The following is a 19,953-nucleotide window of genomic DNA, read 5'->3' as shown; positions in this document are numbered from 1 at the left end:
AGGAAACATTGTTCGACCTCTCTTTCTGTAAGCTAATGTTTAAAGAAACAGCGATGACAGTCCATCAATGCCTCGGGAGCGTGACTCGGCTCCGCGTCCGCCCCTCTAAAACAGCCCCCCCCCTCCCCCTCCCGTATAACCCATGCGTCACAACCAGTCACCCCCACACCCCCCTCCCCTTTTTCTCCCTTCTTCTTTATTCCCAGTGTCTCTACATGGTCTCCTGACCACAGAGGAGAGAGAGAGAGAGAGAGAGAGAGAGAGAGAGAGTGCGTGATTGTGTGAGGAGTCCCATTTATTCTTTTTCCCCCTCCCTTCCTTCTAGGCCATGGTCTCTTTCCCCGGCAGTCTGCGGTCGTTGAAGGTGTGCATGTTGATGACTTCCTCCGTTTTGACCATGACGGGCGGCTGAGGCTTGTGTTTGAGCCGGCGCTGGCACTTGAGGGACACGCGCAGCTCGTCCACCATGGCACTGCAGAAGGACCTCTGTGTGACGGGAAGAGGGGGGGAGAGAGAGAGAGAGAGAGAGAGGGAGAGGGAGGGAGGGAAGAGTAGAAAAGAGAATGGGTTTCAGACAATAGACATATAAAGGTAGACGCCTCCTCCGGCTCTGAGGCATCTGTATCTCGGGCGCCATTTTGGAGAAGGCAAGCTTCCTGACTATACTGGCCAATCACAGCGTGTCTTTTTCCGGGACTCGGCAGAATCTAGTTGTATAAAAAATATAACAGGTTATTTTATATACAACTACATTCTGCCAAGTCACGGAAATGACACGCTGTGATTGGCCAGCAATCAGGAAGCTTGCCTTCTCCAAAATGGCGGCCGCGTCACAGGTCGCTCCAATGAACTGCAGAGGCCAATGAGGTTTCTGGGTTTCTATATCTATGTTTCAGACCGCCTTGCCGATCCAACGGGGTTACAGGCAGCAGAACGACCCATGTCTCCACCCGGGGGCAGACAGGCTCCTATTGTGCAGCAGCAGCATCCCCCCATGCAGACTGCAGGGGTGACACAGTCAGGGTTGCCAGATCTGCTTATTATAATTTCCCCGCAAGATTGTATTTGAAAATAGCAGATCTACAAGCTCACAGCGCGTCGCATCGCGACGCGCTGTGAGCTTGTAGATCTGCTATTTTCAAATAGCTGATGTATATGTTAAAGTGCTCATGTGGCCCATAGTCGCTTCTTTTGGGCTGGTTTTCCTAGACCTGGTTGCTTGTTTCTCTCGCAGAATCTGGCAACACTGGACACAGTGACACTCGATTGGTGAGAGAAAGGGTGGTGCCGGCAAAAAGGATATAGCAAGGGAGGGTGGGGAAAAAAAACTCAGGGGTGCATGAGGGAAACTGGATCGAGGGGTGTTGTTGCGGGACCATAGGCTGTGTAGCTATACAGTATACACAGTACAATCCCTATAAGTGTTCATGTAAATCTGAAGAGAGCGCAAATGGAACCACTTGACTTGTACACTCTTCAGAGTTACATTAACAGGCTTTTACAGTGTACAGAATAGTAGGCAAAGATGGTACTGTAGGAAACAGTGGGGATACGGTATGTCTGTGTACTGACTGGGCGGTCATCGCTGGCTACCTTTCCTGTTCTGGAGAGCTGTCATACTGCACATACAGTTCCGCATTATACGATGCTGATGATCAGTAGCAAAATCTCGTTCTCAAATTGGAAATATCAACTGTTGTCGTCATAGCAGATCTCTTGCATACCACACAAAAGCATTTTAAGATGCAGGACCTTGCTGGTTACGAATGATTGCATTATAGATGCTATTAAATTGATTTGTAATTATAACTGACAATGACGAATTATGTCATATTATGGTTATGTTATTATTATAAATACATTCACATTCTGTGCCATACAGTACCACTACAATGACATGTTTTAAGTCACTTTGTACAACACAACTCACCTTTAACCCTGGTCTACTAATTTAACGTGCTCCTATCTGTCTGCTGAACAATACTTTTTTAACAGTGAAGTTTTATTCCTTGTATTTTGCTTATTTATTGATGTTCTGTATTATTTTTTGCTGTCCTTTGCAATGAAGCTCTTTGTAACTGGCTTTGTCTCTTTTTGATAACATCACATCACTAAAAGACATGTGTCTCAGCTATAGCGTTGGGAAAGGCATGAACGTGGCTTCTGTTTTTAACATGAATATTCCTTTATTAAAAGTGGTCCCACGGCCCACCCCTGGCTTTAACTGGTATGGTTGTGAGCTGGTGAGGATGTGAATGGATGGTGCTTCTGGGGAACAGACAAGGGGTGAACAGGGAGCAAGGGTTTGAGGCAAATCTGTACTTGTTGTCAGAATGATATGTTCCTACAAGACACACACACAGACACAGACACACAGACAGACAGACAGACAGACAGACAGACAGACAGACAGACAGATATATACGTACACTATATATACATACATACACACACACACACACACACACACACACACACACACACACACACACACACACACACACACACACACACACACACACACACACACACACACACACACACACACACACACACACATACATACAGAGGTGGAAAAAGTACTCAAATTCGTTACTTAAGTCAAAGTATCAATTCTGCAACATAGAAATACTCTGTTACAAGTCCGGAATTCCAAATGTACTTGAGTAAAAGTACAAAAGTATTGACATCAAAATGTACTTAAAGTACCGAAGTAAAAGTACTCATTATGCAGAATGTCCCATTTCAAGTTGTCAAATGTATAAAAATCTTTTGAAGATAGCAGATCTACACGCTCACAATGCGTGGAAATGAAAATGTATATAGGGCTGAAGTGGTTGATGTAGGTTTTGTAATAATTATCAGAATCTACAAAGTAACTAGTAACTAAAGTTTTCAAATAAATGTAGTGGAGTGAAAGTATAATACTGGATCCTAGATGTAGTGGAGTAGAAGTAAAAGTATCGGAAATTGGAAATACTCAAGTAAAGGACAAATACCTCAAAATTGTACTTAAGTACAGTACTTAAGTAAATGGACTTGGTTACTTTACACCACTGTATGTAATATGTATGTACGTACATACACGCATAAGCACACACACATATAGTGCACACACACGTATACAGTGCACACACACACACACACACACACACACACACACACACACACACACACACACGGGCATGCGCGCGCACGTAGCGCACTACGGTATATCTCCCCGTCCCCCCTTGTGCTCGGCCCACAGAGCAGCATGACTTATTGATGCGCGTTGCATCTCGTCTGACTCAGATCCATGGTGGTGTTTCTTCTGCACGGCCAATTAAACCGCTGCTCCTTTCTCCACTTGTTCTCTCATAAAGCTACTCTGGCATCTGCAAATATTGTGTTCAAATAATCCCATCATCACTTACTGGCTTAGAGACCAGTGGCTCTCAAAACGCTTTCACTTCAAGGACCTCCACAACTCTTGAGTTGTGGAAAGATCACAGAGCGTTCAAAGTCATTCAGAGACCCCATGCTTATACCCAACAGCCAGCTCTCTCCCTGAAACACTTTATCTTCCTTTATAGAAGCACTGATGACACTGATTGTGGACTGATCTAACAAACACTCTCATAAGAACACAGCCTGGTACACATGGCGTACTGAACATGAATTGGATTTGATTAAATGTTTGGCAAAATGCTGTTCAGAGAGTATAGTGCCTCTTGTGCATTTGCGTTAATTCAATAGCCTTTTCCTGTAATGTCTCGTCTGTACAGACATTGTATATTGAATTCACAGACCAATGCACAATCATTTAGGTGTAAGCGTAAAATGATGTGCCTTGAATGAAAAAATATTATGGAGTTTATGCCAAAAAAAGAATCAAAATGTCTCCCTATAGCTAGTGGGACCTTGAGATGTATTCCTTACGGCAGTGGTTCTCAAATGTTTTCATGTCAAGCACCCCCAAATAGAGACTTATTAGCCCGCGGACCCCCATTTGAAAAGATGTGCCAAGGACCCCCGTAAGAGAAGATTTTCACAGCTCTAGCAGTGATTTTCAACCATTTTAATTTCTAAGACCCCCAGTTTGACATGCATTAGGGCCTAATGCAATGAGGGTCCGTAGCCTAATGATTAGGCTACGGACCCCCATTTAATGGCATTTATCTCTGGGACCCCAATTTATATTGTAAAATTAATGTCAATTTAACTCTCAGAGTAACAGACCCATACGGGTCAATATGGTTCCTAACTATCTATCATTTTGCTGGGGACCCCCTGGAACTCCCTCAAGGACCCCTGGGGGTCCCCGAACCATACTTTGAGAACCAATGCCTTAAGGCACGGCCACTGATTGTCGGAACCACTCCGACCAACAGGCTTTTCATGGCTATTGATTTTCCTCCCAGTGAAATTGAATGGCACGGTTATGTTTTACCAGTAACGGCCGTAAAAGCTCCAGGCTTTGGCGGACAAGTCGGGCCCACTCTCTCTCCCTCTCTCCCTCTCTCTCTCTCTCTCTCTCTCTCTCTCTCTCTCTCCGGCTCAGGGGACACATTGCCATCGTGGTTGCCTGCTGGTGTCATGTGCCGATTGATGGCTGCTGTTTAGGGTCATTGGATAACAGAGTTTTTATGACTCCCACAAACCTGCAGCTGTACAGATGCTGCACTGCACTCTGGGACGGTTCAGGAGTGCGCGCGCGAGAGAGAGAGAACTACCCACTTCAAGAGAGGAAGGCAAAAAAATTGTGGGATCGTAAATCTTGACACTTTACCGCCCGCTTTCCTCGATTATACAGTACGTGGTCCAAGTCCAATACGTATCGAGGGGGTTTGGAGGTTCACTGCCTCGTGCAAACCCACCCAGGTTTGCTATTGAGCTCAGATCTTAATCACAGGATAGGACGCTGTGATGCAGATGGAATGAGGCATGGCTGCGGTGTGGTCTTTGTGGATTCGCTCTCCGTCTCTCTCTCTCAGTCCCAGTGGGCGATAAATGAGTAGCTGTTTTGTGGTTTTTCGACTGATCTGTGGTTTGCCTGTTTGTTGTCATCAGATTTTGGTGTGTGTGTGTGTGTGTGTGGGTCTGTGCGGTGTCTAGTTTAATGCCGATCAACAAGACACAAGCTTGTCGATCGCCTGTTTTTGGCACGAGACACTGTTGTATGACAAAGCATCAATCTGACTTAAAGGGATAGTTCACCCCCAAAAGAAAGTTTAGTCGATTAGTCACCCCATGGAGACTTGAATTCATGGATCTTTTTTTGTGTTTGTCGCATTCCTAAGCCAATAATTTGATGACCAAAGGTGAGTTTGGCAGCGGTTCCGGTAGGAGACACAAAGGAGACTCTTTGTGTCTCCTACCGGAACCGCTGAACCGCTCAACTTGTTGGCTTAGGAATGCGACAAAAAACAAAAAATATCCATGAATTCAAGTCTCCATGGGGATCAATAAAAAAAAAGTGTGTGTGCAAACACGTGTCTGAGTGGCGCGCACACGCGTGCTCGTGCTTGAGCGTGAGAGTGTGTGCATGCAAACTTGTGCATGTGGGTGCGTGCATGTGTGCGTGCGTGCATGTGTGCGTGCGTGCGTGTGTGTGTGTGTGCAGTATAGGAGCGATGGGTTCCTCACACGCGGCAGGTGGTCCCCGTTCCCCCGAGAGCCCTGGTGGTAACTCTGAGGCCCCCAGGCCCCCCGCAGCAGCAGCAGCAGCAGCAGCAGGAGCAGGCAGGAAGAGAGGGAAGAGCAGCAGGAGGAAGAGGAGCGGGAGGAGGAGAAGTGGGAGGAGGAAGCGTAGGAGCAGCTGAGGGAAGGAGGAGGAGCATGAGGAGGGGGGGGGGGGGGGGGGGGGCGGGGGGAGAGGGGAGGGTAAGGTCAGGAGGAGGAGAAGAAGGAGGGAGGAGGACAAACCATGGTAATCATGGGAATGTTGACATGTCGGGGATGGAGGTGACAGTACAGCAATGATCCGTTGGGTCCTTCATGAGGCTCTTGTTGCCCAGTTGTTGTTGCCTTTTTTTTTGGTTGTCCAGAATCAAAGTTGTGGTCTGAATTAGCCTGACACTCAGACTGAATTCTCATTTTGTTTCACTCCATTATTCAGTCTGACAGCCCTCTCAGTGCAGCCGTTTTCTGATATGGGGGTGTGGCCAAAGTGGGACTCTTTGAAGACTGGTTCATACTGGATTATCCCGATCTCAATTGGGCCGGGCCACCGGTTAGATTTTTCAACCGAGAAAACCCCGCCTTCGACAGCTTCACCAGACCCTGAATGAGAGGCTATAGCGATTCAGGGGCTGGAGCCAGGCTAGGTCTGAATCTGTGTCAAAAACACGCCAGGCTTGTTTTGGATACGGACATAAATCCAAATGGTTCAGGACCAGATTGAGTGTGTAACAGTGGTATTGCAATTATTCAACTAATGTTTGAGGCATATTCATGTCAACCACTGTAGCTCCTGCAGGGCTGCCTTTCAGTAGCTATTAACTAGCCTGGGATCCGGGCCTGATTCAATACGTTCGGCGGATTTTTTTTTCTCACTTCGCTTCCAAGTGAGAAAAAAATCCGCTGAACATAGTCAGTGCATCAGGCCGGATCCCAAGGCTAGCTATTAACCAAGGGCCACAACACAACAGGCTGAGTTTGTTTTCCAATTCAGGCTAAAAACTACAGCAGATTGAAAACATGGCAGACTAGTAAGCAACACAGCTGCACCCAAACAAATGAATAATGAGTGTTAGATTTGTATTAGGTGTCCAGAGCAAGGGCATGCCAAGCATGATAGACAGTAGACACTACAATCTAACACACCCATTATTAAATCAGATTAGTTGCAGCTGCACCCATTTTGGATGCTGTCAATGCACTGAATGGGACGTTATCACGTTTAATCAGACTGTTCATTGGTCTAAATAGTCCGATTAAAGGTGGGTAGGTCATATCTCACCAATAAATAGTCTGATTAAAGGTGGGTAGGTCAGTATCTCACCAATAAATAGTCTGATTAAAGGTGGGTAGGTCAGTATCTCACCAATAAATAGTCTGATTAAAGGTGGGTAGGTCAGTATCTCACCAATAAATAGTCTGGTTAAAGGTGGGTAGGTCAGTATCTCACCAATAAATAGTCTGGTTAAAGGTGGGTAGGTCAGTATCTCACCTACTTAGACCAATGAATAGTCGGATTAAACGTGATAATCTCCCATTCAGTGCATTGATAGCATCCGAAGCCGGTGGCCTGCCATGGTTTTACCCTGCTGTAGCTTACAAGCTTAACTGGAAAACAAACGATCAGCCTGGGGTGTTGTGGCCCTTTAAGACCTTCAAAATTAAAATCTTTTTCATGTTTTGAAATGTTTGGAAAATGTGGTAATTAATCTAGCCTATAATAACATGCCCAAAAATAGGGACACCAGGGTGAAAGTGGTCAGGGATATGTGATTATACAGTATGAGTAGGCATGCGTCATCATTACATCAGAATGGAAAATCCACCATGTAAGATTGGCGATGGAATGTGTAAGAATACATGGGGAGCATACTGAAAGAGACATGGATACAAAACAATAATGAAAATGTATAAAAATGAATGGCAACCATGTTGTGGATGAATCAAAATGACAAGCCTACAGCAGCCTATATTTTGCAAACTTATCAAATGTTTATTGATAATCGTTTAATAAACTTTTTCTTAAACAAGTGTACGGCTTAATCTAACAAAAATGTTCTTGTCTGACACAAGTCTGAGATTGGCAAATGCAGTAATCTCAAAAACAGACATTTGAAGACATTAACACATCTATTTGGACTGGATTAAAAAACACTATTAACAGGACCTCTATCCATTGTACGAGAGGGTGTATGGCTCATCCCATTATATCCAACGCCATGCTGCTATTTTTTGCTTCCCTTTTCTAATGTTACAAAACAGAAGTAATTATAAAATGCAAATTGCCGGGTGTGCGCTATCAAGCATGTGAAACACAACAAAGAGATGCTTAGCACCACATTTTTCAAGTTGACACTTTCAGCATCATGGTAAGAAAACAAACCCAGTGCCGTAATAAAAAAAAAGTAGGTGGTAGTCAATTATGTGAAAGGGCCCGGAGCAATGAAACAAAATATATGGCTGACTTTCACAGATTAGCCTAATGACGATTTGCATTTGCATTGGACCGCGTGTGGGGTCCAAGTGAGACGTATCGCTGCAACATTTTCCTTTTTTTTTTGTTCACATACATATCATCGCTTTCGGGCACGAAACATGTATCTCCATATTTGTTCATGGATTAATACCCTTGTGTTATTACGGTGTCATATATGACAGTGTCGCACAAAAGTATAAAGAAAAGTTGTGAGCTTGTGGATGTGCTATTACACTGATTTTCAACCGGTGGTCCGGGGACCACCAGTGGTCCTTGAGAGGGTTCCAGGTGGTCCCCAGCTAAATGATGGGGAGTTAATGATGGAGAGTTGGTAACCAAAATGGACCCTTATAGATCTTTAACTCTTGAGAGTGTAACATGAAACCAAATGGACCCTTACGGGTCCATTTGGTTTCATGTTACGCTCTCAAGAGTTAAAGTATTGTTAAACATCTGCATTGCTTAATTTACAAGAAGTCTACACGATTAGAGAATGCAGAAGAGTTGTTATTTTGATCAACGTTTGCCTGTTATCTCTCCTATTGTACCACATCAATACAGCATGGAATTGTGGACAAAAGCTTATCCAACGACAACAAAATATTCTAAGTCTTGGGTATGAGAGGTTAAATCTCATCAAATGGTGGTTCCGTGGCTCAAATGCCGAATAAATAATGGACCTTGATATGAAAAGGCTTTAAACCCACTGTGCTATTAGGTTGAAAGATATTAAGTCTGTCTGTGGGTTTTTATGAATATTTAACTAATGAAAAGCACTAACGAGAACTTATGACTAAATAATAACTACATGGGATCCATTGGAACACGGGCTATTTCCTTTTCTCTTTTTAATTCCTGATACATAACAGTCTTGGCCTTACAGTGCGAGGTTTCCGCCCGACCGCGATGATATGAATGTACAAATAATAATATAGATCCATTTCAGCAGGCCCTTGTGTTTTTTTTCTTGACTGATTCACCTAATTCTGTAGAATGGATGCAGCTCCGTGCAGAGTAAATCAATGACATTGTGGTGCGTGCGTGCGTGTGTGTGTGTGTGTGTGCGTGTGTGCGTGTGTGTGTGTGTGTGTGTGTGTGTGTGTGTGTGCGTGTGTGCGTGCGTGTGTGTGTGTGTGTGTGTGCGTGTGTGCGTGCGTGTGTGTGTGTGTGTGTGTGTGTGTGCGTGTGCGTGATCATGCCCCATGCTCTTAATTGACGACATTTCAGCGGCACAACGGGGGAAAGTGCTTACAATACAGTGCTTCTGAATAGACATTTTGTAAAGTGGTTTATAGACTGTACAGACAGACCATGTCTGCATCATCATATGTACAAACACCATGTCTGCATCATCATGGTACGGTACGCTCTGGATCCAGTCAATCTGCGACTGTGATATGTGTGCATCTAACGTCGCTCTCTTTGAATGAATGGGTTTCAACGAATGAAGCTTTTGGGGCGAGGGGCGAGATGGTAAGAGGAGGGGTTGTCAAGATGGTTAGATGGAAGTGTGTGTATCATTCTCTATTTCCTATCGTTTGTGTCTGCTTCACCAGCCTACGTTATTGCCTGCTGCATACTAAAGCCTGAGTTAACCCATTAAGACCGGGAACGCATATGTGTGTCATTTTTTTGATTTCTTTGGGCTATTTTTGAATAGCCAACGAAATCTAAAAATGACACACAGATGCGTTCCCGGTCTTAAAGAGTTAAGGGCCGTTCTCACTGCAGCACTATAACTATAACGATAACTATTTTCTTTTTATAGTTGGCGTGAACTCTACCATCCACTTTTTTAAAACTGCATTTTTATAGTTATATAGTTAATAGTGCTCAGTGTGAACGGCCGTTTACACTTAGTTGCGTGCCAGTGTTGCACGCCAGAAATAGCGAATCTACAAGCTCACAACACGATGCATTGTGACTTGTAGATAGCCTATTTGTGTAGGGAATACGGCACAACCAAAAAAAAAAAATCAGGCACTACAGCAGGGAGATGACATACTACATGAAACTGATTCATAGCAACTGGACAACTAAACCACAGTCGCTATTACCAGTTACAATCACCGATAAAGAACAACAGTCAGACAATGGCTATTTCAGGAAGAAAAGAAAGAGGGAAAAAAAGCAATTAGCCTACTTGTTTAGAGGAGAAATGACTTATAAATTAGATTATGAGACTCCAGCGCCATTTCACTCGAGCTTCGCGTGTCTTGAAATAGTGTTTCATAATGGTCGTTGACTGTGCTAACAGCACTTAAAATACATGGAGAATGCCAGTGGCTTAATTTAATAATATTCCTAGATTTATACTGAGTTGGGTTATATTACTGCTTATATTTGACTGCTTATAGGAAATCAGTATAGTAATGAACTGAGTTATGGAAGTAATGAAAACTCAGTTTTCTATGATGTATGATATATAGATAATAATTTCTACATTCTTTCAGCTTCAACACACCATTATTAATAGGCACAAGCGCTTGTGTGTGTGTGTGTGTGTGTGTGTGTGTGTGTGTGTGTGTGTGTGTGTGTGTGTGTGTGTGTGTGTGTGTGTGTGTGTGTGTGTGCGCGTGTGTCTGTGTGTGTGCGTGTCTGGAGGCGTGTTTGCATGTGCGGTATATTGTACTATTGCACATGGCAATGAAAAGTACTTTGTTGACCGAGTTGAAAGACATTCTGTGATCAGTGGAAGGTTTTGCAGACAGCTGTTAATGACCATTCCATAGAGTCGAACCAAACGGGGGGACTTGGAGTGGGAATTGTGGGTTATTTTGTCCCATGATAGATGACCAGATGTGGATAAACCATGTAGTTAGTTATTTGTTCAATTTGGTTCCAAAATGTAATAATTGCTCCCAAGATTATTGTCCCCAGATGGATATGAAGATGTATGTAAGTAGCTTGTTGTTTTTGTTGTTGTTGTTGTAACCCAAAAAGGAAAGCTGTGATCAAACCATATTTGTGTTGTGTTCGTTGCCCAGATCTAGAACGGTTATCTGGAGTGGAATGTGAGTCTTGGTTTTAAGGGTGTGGGTCATGCATTTAGAGCAAACCTTATTATTCCAACATGTGCCTACACACAGGTTTCATTAAACCTATTAAGACCGGGAACGCATCTGTGTCATTTTTAGATTTCTTTGGCAATTCAAAAATAGCAGATCTACAAGCTTGTAGATCTGCTATGTTTGATGTTTGGCACTTGGTGCCGCGCTATGAGCTTGTACATCTGCTATTTTTGAATAGCCAAAGCAATCTGAAAATGACACAGATGCATTCCCCGGTCTTTAATGGGTTAAACCTGTGTTTCCCAACCATGCACCACTGCCAACAATCCAAAACATTGTGCAAGAAGTGCCCACTGTCGTTTAGTGATAGTGTCCATTCACTCTATAGTCTCAGAAAATACCGGTCGTATATAATATCGGGCATTTCTAGAGCATCTTAATTTACAATACAAAAAAACAAGAGTCTCTTGAGTTTTTCTTGAGGTCATTTGGGATGGTGGTTTAAGTCTAGCCTGGGTCCGTGGTGACAGCAGAAATCCTCACGTTTCTTTTCTTGTTGTCGCCTGTCGGCCTAAATGAGTAAATAGCAAAGAAACCAACCCTTATCTTATTGGTTATTATAATGGCATGGATGCAAAAAAAATAAGCTTTCAGGAATTGAGCAAACAGATGGTCACTTAAAAATGCAAAAAGTGATTGAGCTCATGTTTATTTATCTTGCCTCACATTATGCGAAGCAATTTGCTGAGTAAGAATTGCCCACCTATTGCCCACATCATCGTTCACATACATTTATTTTCTGAGTCTCTATGTCTGAGGAATGGCTTAACATTTATTTAATTTATTTAAAGGGATAGTTCACCCAAATGTTCGTATTATTTTCTATGGATTAGTCACCCCACGGAGACATGAATACATAGATATTTTTTTTGTTTTTGTCACATTCCTAAACCAATAATTTGATGACCGGCGGACCGGTAGGCAGCGGTTCCGGCATAGGAGATACAAAGGAGGCTCTTTGTGTCTCCTACCGGAACCGCTGCCGGTCATCAAATTATTGGCTTTTCAAGTCTCCATGGGGTGACTAATAGATAGAAAAAAAGTGATTTTGGGGGTGAACTATCCCTTTAACCTTTATATAACCAGTAAAAAAACACATTGAGACTGAAGTCTTTGTTACGAAAGACATCACTATTATTGAAGCACTTTTTTCCCCCTGTCCTATAGCGATGAGAACCCATGTGTGTGTGTGTGTGTGTGTGTGTGTGTGTGTGTGTGTGTGTGCTGCATGATGATAACGCCAACACGTTGTGTATCCTACTAAATACCTGTGAATTGTGTGAAACGGAACAATGCTTTCATAAAGAAAACATACCTGTATATCGTCTCTGTCGGGACAGAAACCTCATATGTCCAAAACTGTTACTTTTCAGGATACAAATTCAAAAATGGCAAAAGTAGCAGATCTACAAGCTCAAAGTTCGAGCCTGTGGATCTGTTACTTTTGATACTTTTGTGTGACGCTGTAGAATGATCAAGTAGGGCAGTAGTTCTCAACCAGTGGTCCGGGGACCACCAGTGGTCCTTGAGGGGGTTCCAGGGGGTCCCCAGCTAAAAGGTGTTAATACATTTTCACCCCTTTATCCATATTGTATACGTTGGCTATTCAAAAATAGCAGATATACAAGCTTGCATTTTTAATATTTTCCAAAAATCTTGAAAGTGTTTGAAGAATTTTGTAGAATTTTGCATTTTTTTAACACAAATCTTCTCTTCTGGGGGTCCCTGGCACAAAACATTTTCAGATGGGGGTCCGCGGCCAAATGTATATCAATTTAGGGGTCCTTGGCATGAAAACGGTTGAAAACCACTGAAGAAGGACGTTCATTTACGATAAAAAACACACAAAAAGTTAGAATATGAAGATGGGAGGTTTCTGGTGCCCCGACAGAGAGGATATATAAATAGGCCCTTGTTTTCCGTACCTTTTCAAGTTGTGCATTCTGTCTGGACTTGTAGAGGAACTCTCCCACGGCCACGAACACGGAGAGAACGAGTCCGGCCGCCAGCACGATGAAGATGCCGCCGATGTTCTGCACGCCCAGGGCGCTGGCCTCCTTGCTCTCCTCCTCCGGACAGCCGTTGCCCCTCCACCACTTCTCCTTCATCATGTGCAGCTTGCCCTCCTCCTGGAGCTGCAGGATGGCGATGGTGATCTTGTCTCTGTACGGAGAGCCTGAGGAGGGAGAGAACAGCCAACAACGTACACTTATACGTTAAAGTCGTGGTTGAAATGGCTTTTTCTTTGGTCATTTTATTTTGAAGTTTCTGTCTGAAGTGGCCTTGCAACCAATCAGAAGGTCCCATCCCTTCAGGCTATGGGACGGTGGAATCTCCCTCATTGCAGCCGTGTGCCGGCTCACACTGCCAAAGGGACAGTGGTGTAGAGTAACAAAGTACTCTTACTCAAGTACTTAAGTCAAATTTGTAGGTATTTTTTTTACTTTACTGGAGTATTTCCAATTGTCAGTACTTTAACTTCTACCCTACTACATCTCAGAGGCAGATGTTGTACTTTTACTCCACTACAATGATTTAAAAACGTTAGTTACTAGTTACTTTGTTGATTTTGATTATTATTACTTAACATACTTTAACCACTTCAGTCCTATATATACTTTGGCAATTTGAAAATAGCAGATCTACAAGCTCACAACGCGTCACGGTGCAACGCGCTGTGAGTTTGTAGATCTGCTATTTTCAGAGTCTAAAATACACTTTTTGGCCAGAAAAGAAAATATTTCACTGGAAGGAAAAGCATTTTTTTGGTTACTCCACTGCGCCCTCTACAGATCTGGTCAATGGAATTTTTCTATTGACCATATTTTTCCTTCCGGTGAAATATTTTCTTTTCTGGCCAAAAAGTATATTTTAAACGTGAGGTGGGGGCCCAGAGTGTTCCCACGAAGTAGAGTAGGCTTTCAACTCCATGAAACCGTCTTTGTTTTGATGAGCGTGGTGTTCTTTCTGCCTGTAGGCTACAAACTGTATGCATTCTCTAAAATCAAGATGAGGGCAGCCCCCTACGCGCACACACAGTTCTGAAAGCATTATTTGCATCGACTAAAGCTGACAGCTACAGTGTGTGTGTGTGTGTGTGTGTGTGTGTGTGTGTGTGTGTGTGTGTGTGTGTGTGTGTGTGTTTAGATGTTATAAAAGAGCAGCAACCAATGCTTTGCACGTTCTGAGTTCTACAGATCAAAACCCCAGGCAGTCACGCACGCTGAGAGCCCTGATTATACCTGAAGGGTTGATACCTTGCAACAAACCCCAGGGAACCCTATAGCTCCTCTCATACTCCATGCTCTCCAGAGCCCTCTATGGTAGGATTTACACATCACAATCAGGATGTTAATGCGGCTTGAATTATTGAAAAAAATATATAATCCCACTGATTACCCTGTACACTCAATATGAGCCCGCCTTGATGCAAAGGGACTGGGGTGGGGGTGTGGGCATGCATGTTTAACACATCAAGAAGATAACTCCTTGCGCCGTTGTCTCCTTTGTTTACATCAGGATTACATTATGTGCAATGGCGGACATGGACGAAATATAGCGCTGATTCTAACCGCGGTAACAGGCCTTTGTTTACACCATAGACAGTAAAAAGTATGGACAATGTTACACCCATTGACTCTATCAGACCGTAAATTAAGCCTATTTTTAAAATAAAATAAAAGTTTTAAAATAAATTGGACCATAATTTACCAAAACGCATATCATGGTGAGTGAAAGAAGACTTAAAATATATATATATAGTATTTATGACAATGTTTATTAAGGTAATACAATCAAGTGTATAGTTCAGCAAAAACCCATCCGCTTGAATGGAGCTTAATTACTTTTGACACCAGCAGGGGTGAAACAGCAAGACTTTACAGGCCATTATGAACTGTCTCTTCCTATATAGCCTCGATTTACAACTCGGAAGCTGGCCCCTTGGTTTACACATAAACTTGTAAACACAAGTTTTCTTGTTCATAACTTCAGAAATGTATATTTTGGCCCTAAACCATTCAGTGCTTTATAAACATAGAGCAGTGTTTGAAATCAATGCGTTATCGAAGAGGAAGCCAGATTAAAGATAATATGACACAGTTACAGTAGTGGAGTCTATTGAAGATGCATGGATGGATTTTTTCCAAATCCAGCTGAGACATAAGTCCTTTAATCCTTGATTATTAAGGTGATAGACACTAGACAGTAGTCTGACTTTGTCTTTAATGCAGCTGTGGAAATTCTGATCTGAGTCCGTGACTAGAGCAAGATGTCTTGGTTTGTAATAGTTCTCCCTTGTGCTCCAAAAAACTATTCAGTTTATTGTTTTGTGAAACTTGTTAAACTTGGTGCTTGCATTAGATTAGACATGTAAATGTGTGTGTTGCGTAATTATGTTAAAATATTTCATTGTTTTCCGTGGTCTGAGCCAATGGAAGTATAGGCTACTGTAGATGTTGAGCAGAAGAGGCCCCAAAATGGAGGCTTGGAGAATTTTGCATGTCATTTCAGGTTCATGTTCACAGGACCCGTAACAATGTGAAAGTCCGGTAATCAAAATTTACTTGAGTAAAAGTACAAAAGTATCAAAATATACTTAAAGCACCAAAAGTAAAAGTACTCATTGTGCAGAATGTCTCATTTCACAAGTTTAAAATGTGTAAAAAATCTCTTGAAAATAGCAGATCTACAAGCTCACAATGCATCGCGATGCATTGTGAGCGATGTTCCCGTGACATCACAGCTCAGATCTTGAGGAAGCTCCCTGTGTCTCCAGTGGAAGAATGTGAAAATGGCACTAATGGCACAAGTTCTCCACACACTGTATATATCTAATCTGTATATTCAAAGTCATGCCACCAAGAGGAGTTACTGTAACTGCAGGAAAAGAAAACAAACAAACAGACATGTTTTTGAGAGGACAGGGGGCTTTATGTGGGATTCAAACCAGTTTAAGGACCGTGTGCCAGAACCTCCCACCCAGTTTTCCTCTCCTTTAGATCATCTCTTGCTCAAGGGCCCTCTTGGTTGCTTGACTCCCGTCTTTTTAGAACAACTGGCCCCCGTACCTTTCAGAAGCATCTGCCATGGTGATCAGCAATGTGATACACGCTTTGTTTTCTCCTCATTCATTTCCATCTAAATACCTTCCCTTCTTTCCGCTTCCACGACGGATCAGCAGCCAAAGCGTCTGATAACTCGCCCATTCAGCCTGGTGGCCTTGAAACTCGGCCAAACTCGGTGGGATCAAAGTGCCATTTTTTGCCAGCCAGATACATGAGTATAGTGCAGTGTTATATTTAAATGTAGGCTAGTGTAAAAATGGCTGGTGAACATGAACCCCCTAGACGCGTTGTGAGCTTGTAGATCAGCTATTTTCATTTTCAGCAAAGATATTTAACCCATTCAATCCGGGAACGCATCTGTGTCATTTTAGATGTCTTTGGCTATTGAAAAATAGCAGACATACACGCTCATATCGCAGTGAGTTTGTAGATCTGCATTTTTTGAAAAATCGTGCAAATCTGTGAATATATATTCTACAAATGTCTTCGGAATCCTAACCGTTTTTTTTTTGTTGCTGTATCTGTGGTTATCAGACTTTTTCACATCGCGGACCCCCATCTTAAAATATTTTGTTCCAGGGACCCCCAGAAGTAAAGATTTGAGTTACAAATGTTCTCTTTAAAAAAATATATATAATTCAAAGATTTGCACACATTTTCACACATTTAAAAACAAAATGCAGATCTACAATCTCATAGAGCGGCACTCGGTGCCGCGTTATGAGCTTGTAGATCTGCTATTTTTAATAGCCAAAGAAATCTGAAAATGACACAGACGCGTTCCCGGTCTTAATGGGTTAAATGTAGGCTAGTGTAAAAATGACTGGCAAACATGAACCCCTAGACGTGTTGTGAGCTTGTAGATCAGCTATTTTCATTTTCAGCAAAGATATCTAATGTAGGGGAAAAAAGGAGGGGGCCTAGTATAAACCCCTGGGGAACTCCGGTCAACTAAGTATAGGGTTTAGGCCGGCTAATTGAAATGGAATTTGTGCTGGATAATATGCTGTGTCATGTCATCTTTGTTTTAATGAACCAAAAGTATGTACGTCTTTAGTGTGTTATGTGTGGCTTAATGCACTAAAGGGTCTGTGTGATTTTAACAGAGAAGACTTCAATGCATGTTGCAGTGATGTACTTCATGCATACTGTATGCAGACAAGGAGAGAGTGTAACAATGGAGTCTCACATGTCCTTTTTGTTTAATGTAGTGAGAACTTTCTATGTCATCTGGATGAGTAAGGGATTTTTGGGGGGGGCGGTGTTGTGTTTGTCAATGATAAAACAGGATATATTCATTTGAGAGCTGAAAACAACATATGTGCCCGTAAGAAAGGCACTTAATCCCAGTGATGGAAAAAATACTTGCATGTTTTATGTTGTAAAAGTACCAATACAGCAATGTACAAATACTCTGTTACAAGTAAAAGTCCAGTATTAATAAAAGTATTGGCATCAAAATATACTTAAAGTACCAAAAGTAAAAGTACTCATTGTGCAGAATGTCCCATTTCACAAGTTCAAAATGTATAAAAATCTTTTGGAAATAGCATTGTGACGCATTGTGAGCTTGTAGATCGACTACTCAAATGGCCGAAATATAGAGCTGAAGTGGTCAATGTATGTTTTGGGATAATTATCAAAGTAACTAAAGCTGTCAAATAATTGTAGTGGCGTAAAAAGTATACAATATTTGCCTATGAGATGTAGTGGAGTAGAAGTAAAAGTGAAAGTAGTAAAAAACTTGTACTTAAGTACAGTACTTGAGTAAATGTACTTAGTTACTTTACACACCACTGCTTAAATCTCCAGTGGAAGGAAGAGTGGAGCGTGAAGCCATGGTGAATCCAGCATAAGACACAGAACTGTAATGTGTCAGATCAAGGCAGAGTAATAGCACACCGATCCCTAATGCATTGTCTTTGAACCAAAATAATACAGCATGGAAATTCAAATGTGCTGCAATGGCTGCCATTTCCGAACGCCTGGGTATATTTAGTTCAGCAAAAGCATAACGCTGTTCTCCTGCTATCATCAGACACATCAAACGAGTTGTTTTGCACGTTAAAAGTCTAGCAAACGAGCACCAAAGGAAAGCAAATAGATGTGAGGTGAATGTTTAAAAATGATCACATCCTGGGGACTGGGGGGGATAGGCCTAGAATGTATAATGAATGTTGTTTTGGTAATATAGACCCGTGGACGTGGAGCTCTTTGTCTTGGGCTCTGATCTGCACTCTCAGATGAACCGGTACCAGTCATCTTGTGTTCACACTGTCCTGTCCACAGTTGTGTAAAGTAACTAAGTACATTTACTCAAGTACTGTACTTAAGTACAATTTTGAGGTATTTTTACTTTACGGGAGTACTTCCAATGTTCTATACTTTTACACCACTATATTGCAGTATTGATACTTTTACTTAAGTAAAAAAAAAAGAATTCCTTTTTCCAACACTGGTCCTGTCCAAGTCTTAAGCCCTCGTTCTGTGCCGAGCCTCTGTTTAATTTACTCTTTGATTCCTCCTCTGTCTATCTTCAGAGGCACACAGAGATCACAGACAGATGGGTGGTTGGGTGGGACGGATGGCTGGCTGTAGCTATAGTCCAGGTCAAGGCTTTGGACATGTTTCTGTCTCACCCACAATTCCACTCGGTGCCTCTCTCATTTATGACACAGAGCTAAAGGACTGTGCTGGGGGAGTGGCACCGTTGCCAGATTTTGCGAGAGAAATAAGCAACCAGGTCTATGAAAAGAAGCGACTTTATAGGCCACGTGAGCACTACAAGCTAAATAAAATCTTATGGGTAAATTATAATAAGCAGATCTGGCAACCCTGCCCTCCACACCGCACCACCCCCTCCACACCGCACCACCGCATAATGATTATTATACAACAGGTAGTTCCCACCAAGCAATCTGATTGGTTGAAATAGCTTTCTAGCCGTGCTTCAAACCAGCATCATAGCACGGGCCGAATCACATTAATAAATCACTCCGCAGTGCAGTCCAGTCCGCACCTGATTAGACCATTATATGGCACAGCTGTGCTGTGAAGTCACTCTGTCCCACGGTAGGAAAACAAACAGACAGTAGCCTGACCCACCGCCGCCACCGGAGAACAAACAGCTATGCAAAATGGACTATGTTGTTAATTTGGTGGATTTACGGTTGATCAATGGTTAGAAGGTTATAAATATCCTCCTGTGTAAAGTAAAATGACTCCCATTTCGTTAACAGTCCAGTAGGCTATATGCTCCGTCGTACGACCGTGTCACGCGGCCAAAATAGCCGATCTACAAGTTCACAACGCGTCGCCATCGCGACGCGTTGTCAGCTTGTAGATCAGTTATTTTGGCCGCGTGACACGGTCGTACGACGGAGCATATAGCCTACTGGAATTCATTCCACTGCTCAAGCATTGATAGCTCAGCTGTGTTGATGAGACGGTGCCTCAAACTCAAAGCACTGCTACAGGGACTATTTAATGTCTCTCAGTCAAAAACTCTTCTCTTTACAGGGAAACGGACAATAGCGAAACATTTTTATTATTAATTGCCCCACAATATGAATACATTTGGATGTGTTTTGTTGGTAACTGTTGTATAATCGCAATATTACACTCGAGGGTGTGCTTTACCTTACATTATTGGCACTTCAGTGATGCTGGCGGAACTCGGCTG

General features: G+C 42.6%; 1 protein-coding gene across 1 annotated transcript in view; it reads right to left on the bottom strand.

Annotated features, from left to right (window-relative positions):
- Window positions 1–321: 321 nt before the first annotated feature.
- The window catches only part of LOC311042760 (glutamate receptor ionotropic, kainate 2), a gene marked incomplete at both ends in the record, with an annotated part of 238,476 nt that continues 218,844 nt past the window's right edge, over window positions 322–19,953 (bottom strand). Inside the window, 2 exons of the mRNA XM_084053745.1 lie at window positions 322–486; window positions 13,131–13,381. Of these exons, the coding sequence (XP_083909871.1) occupies window positions 322–486; window positions 13,131–13,381 (416 nt within the window). The remainder of the gene's footprint in view (window positions 487–13,130; window positions 13,382–19,953) is intronic.

The sequence above is a fragment of the Gymnoscopelus microlampas genome (assembly GCF_963454915.1).
Source record: "Gymnoscopelus microlampas genome assembly, chromosome: 3".
Lineage (NCBI taxonomy): Eukaryota > Metazoa > Chordata > Actinopteri > Myctophiformes > Myctophidae > Gymnoscopelus > Gymnoscopelus microlampas.
This window is presented reverse-complemented; position numbering and strand designations above follow the sequence as displayed.